Genomic DNA, 2,906 nt, shown 5'->3' with positions numbered 1-2,906 from the left:
GGTGGGTGACTCTACGTCCCTTGGCTCTCACTCGTCTCAGGGCAGCTCCACGGGCCCCCACAGGGCTCAGCCCTTTTGAGCTGCTGTACGGATGCCTGTTCCTCTTCCAGGAGCTGCCAGCCCTCTCTCCTCCCTTAGGCTCCTACCTCCCTTACTTAACCCTCCTTCGCGAGCTTCTGAGAAAACACGCAGACTGGTGTCTCCCTGCACCTGCTTCCCCATCCCTCAAGAATCCCGCTGTCGTAGCACCTGGGGACCTGGTCCTGGTCAAGTAGCTGCAACCCCGAGCCTTATCTCCACGGTGGGAAGGACCATACACCATAATCCTCACCACTCCCAACGCTGCCAAGCTTCTTGGTCTTTCCTCCTGGTATCACCTGTCCCAGCTGAAAAAGGCGCCCACCCAACATGATTCCAATTAGACCACTCAGGTTGTTACCCCTACCAAGTTACGACTCACACGCACAGGTAACGACCCTCTGCCTAACCTTCCTTGGCCATCTAGTCCTCCCAGGTCTAGGTAAGACTCCTGCCCAAACTCCCCCCACCAAACCATTCCGATGGAGGTTCTACCTTACCAAGACCTGGACCCAGGGAGATTACATGAGCTCCCTCACCATAGCCACAGTAGACTGCCAGCCTCAAGGGTGCCAAAGCCAAGTAACCTTTAATATCTCCTCCTTCCAGAGTATGCCCCAGAAGTACCCGACTCTGTACTCAGTCATTTGTTTCACATATGATTAGACGAACGATGCCTGTCGATCCACTTGGGTTGAAACCAATGGAGGCTGCCCTTATCACTACTGCAACATGCACAAGACCATTCTAGACACCAAAGAAATCCTCTGGCAGCAGCCCACTTCCTCTGTGCGACTGACTAGGAGTGACAAGTATGACAAGTCTACATTCTTCCTCACCAACCCTGACCCTTGGGACTTGAGGTGGGTGTCGGGGTTTGAGGTCCACCTTTACCAAGGGGTCCACGACTCTTACCCCGTGGCCCTACTCAGGATCTTTAGGGCCTACATCAGGGTCGTAAGCAGCCTTGTCAGCCTGGCCTCTGACATCAAACAACAGGAGAAAGCCATCTCAGCTATAGCCGACCCAGGCAGCAAGCCCCAGGGCAGCAGCAACCCTTTTTCCTGGCTAACCTTAGTCAGGGAAGGGGCTCAAATAGTACACATGGCCGGGGTATACAACATCTCTCGTTATTTCCTGTGTGCAGCCTTGAATAAGCCCCCACTGGTTGCGGTACCCTTACCCAGCCCTTTTAACTCCTCTAACCTAAGCCCCTCCTTTCCCCTTCCCAGCCGAGCCCTAGGAGAGGTCCCCATGTTCCAAGACCCGCTTAGGCAGCAACTCCCCTTTTGCTACTCCACCCCCAATGCTTCCTGGTGTAACCAGACCAGATCTGCGCCTCTAAATCTAACCGCTCCTCCAGGTGGGTATTTTTGGTGCAATTCCACCCTGTCAAAAACCCTCCATGCTCCCAACACTACCCTATGCGTTCCCATCTCCCTAGTCCCCAGCCTCACCCTGTACAGTGAGGCCGAGCTATCCTCCCTCCTGCCCTCTGCCCGCCCCCACCAGGCAAGAGCAGTATTCCTTCCACTGATGATCGGGGTCTCTTTAGCCTCATCCCTCGTAGCCTCCAGCCTAGGAACCGGAACCCTAACTCATTCTGTCCAGGCTTCTCAGGACCTTTCAGCCCGATTACAGGTAGCCATCAAAGCTTCTGCGGAGTCCCTGGCTTCCTTCCAATGACAGATTACCTCAGTCGCCCAGGTGGCAGCCCCGAATCGTCAGGCACTCGACCTCCTTACGGCTGATAAAGGCGATACCTGCATGTTCCTCAATGAAGAATGTTGCTACTACATCAATGAGTCAGGACTGGTAGAAACCAATCTCCTCACTCTAGAAATGATTCGGGAAGGGCCCTCACTTCAGTGGTGGCAGTCATCTATAGCCCTCTGGGTCCTACCCTTTCTAAGCCCCTTACTAATCATTAGATTCTTGCTACTCATAGCTCTCTGCGTCATCCGCTTCATCCAGGACCGCATAAAGGAAGTCTCCCGGGTCCCTGTCAATCAGATGCTACTCCACCCCTATACCCAAGTTCCGACCTCTGAAGAACCCCACAATGACCTACACCAGCAGGAAGCAGCCAGATGAACACGTCGCCCCTTTTTCTTATTAGAAAGAGGTCGGAATGTTAGGCAGGAACCTAGACCCAACATGGCGGTATCACCCGATATGGCAGGTCGTTTGTTAGGACTTCCCACCCTTCACTTCCTGCTAAGACTTTCAGCGCGTGAAAAAAGCCCACGCCCGCCCAACCCCGCCCCTTGCTGTGCACAAACTCCTGGACACGTCATTCCTCAGAAATCGAAACCTAACTCAGGAAACCAAAAGCTACAGACCCCGCCTACCTCGCCCTATAAAAGACCCGATACCTGCCCCATGCACGACTTCCTCAGCCCTCCTCCTAGAGGACCTGTGAACCTCGCCCGCGAGCCCAATAAAGGCTACCTCTGTTTTCATCTGCCTCGTGTCTTCTTGCTCAGCTCCCCATTACATTACAGAACCTATTTTTACAACTTCAAAAACTAGAAAAAGAACAAACTAAACCCAAAGCTAGCAGAAGAAATAAAATAAAAACAGAGATAAACAAAATGGAAAATAAGAAAGCAACATGGAAAAATCAATGAAACTAAAAGTTGGTTCTTCAAAAAGGAACAAAACTGATAAATCTCTAGCTAGACTAAGAAAAAAAGAAAAGACTCAAATTACTGAAATCAGAAATGAAAGTAAGGCATTGTTACTAGCTTTACAGAAATACAAAAGATTGTAAGAGGATACTATGAACAACTGAATGCCAACAACTACATAATCTAGATGAGGAAAAA

At 51.2% G+C, this 2,906-nt stretch overlaps 1 protein-coding gene across 3 annotated transcripts; it reads left to right on the top strand.

The window, feature by feature from the left end:
* The first annotated feature begins 790 nt into the window (after positions 1-790).
* On the top strand, positions 791-2,178 carry LOC108512229 (endogenous retrovirus group FC1 Env polyprotein-like). Of its 3 annotated transcripts, none has more exons than XM_017847387.1 (2): positions 791-1,441; positions 2,027-2,178. In XM_017847387.1, the coding sequence occupies exons 1-2, from the start codon at positions 811-813 to the stop codon at positions 2,170-2,172; spliced, it is 777 nt and encodes a 258-aa protein (XP_017702876.1). In that variant the 5' UTR covers positions 791-810; the 3' UTR covers positions 2,173-2,178. The 3 variants fall into 3 exon arrangements, with proteins under 3 accessions (XP_017702876.1, XP_017702878.1, XP_017702877.1); XM_017847389.1 differs by lacking the exon at positions 2,027-2,178 and adding an exon at positions 1,720-1,852; XM_017847388.1 differs by lacking the exon at positions 2,027-2,178 and adding an exon at positions 1,634-1,777.
* Positions 2,179-2,906: the final 728 nt, after the last annotated feature.

Source organism: Rhinopithecus bieti, unplaced genomic scaffold (genome assembly GCF_001698545.2).
Source record: "Rhinopithecus bieti isolate Rb0 unplaced genomic scaffold, ASM169854v2 scaffold_30344, whole genome shotgun sequence".
Classification (NCBI taxonomy): Eukaryota; Metazoa; Chordata; class Mammalia; order Primates; family Cercopithecidae; genus Rhinopithecus; species Rhinopithecus bieti.
Note: the sequence above shows the minus strand (reverse complement) of the source record. Positions and strands in the feature narration are given on the sequence as shown.

Excerpts from the sequence above, each read along its gene's own strand:
- LOC108512229 (XM_017847387.1), top strand. The coding sequence starts at position 811 with ATGCACAAGACCATTCTAGACACCAAAGAAATCCTCTGGCAGCAGCCC. Across the intron at positions 1,442-2,026 it reads AAATCTAACCGCTCCTCCAG|CTCTCTGCGTCATCCGCTTC; the intron begins GTGGGTATTTTT and ends TGCTACTCATAG.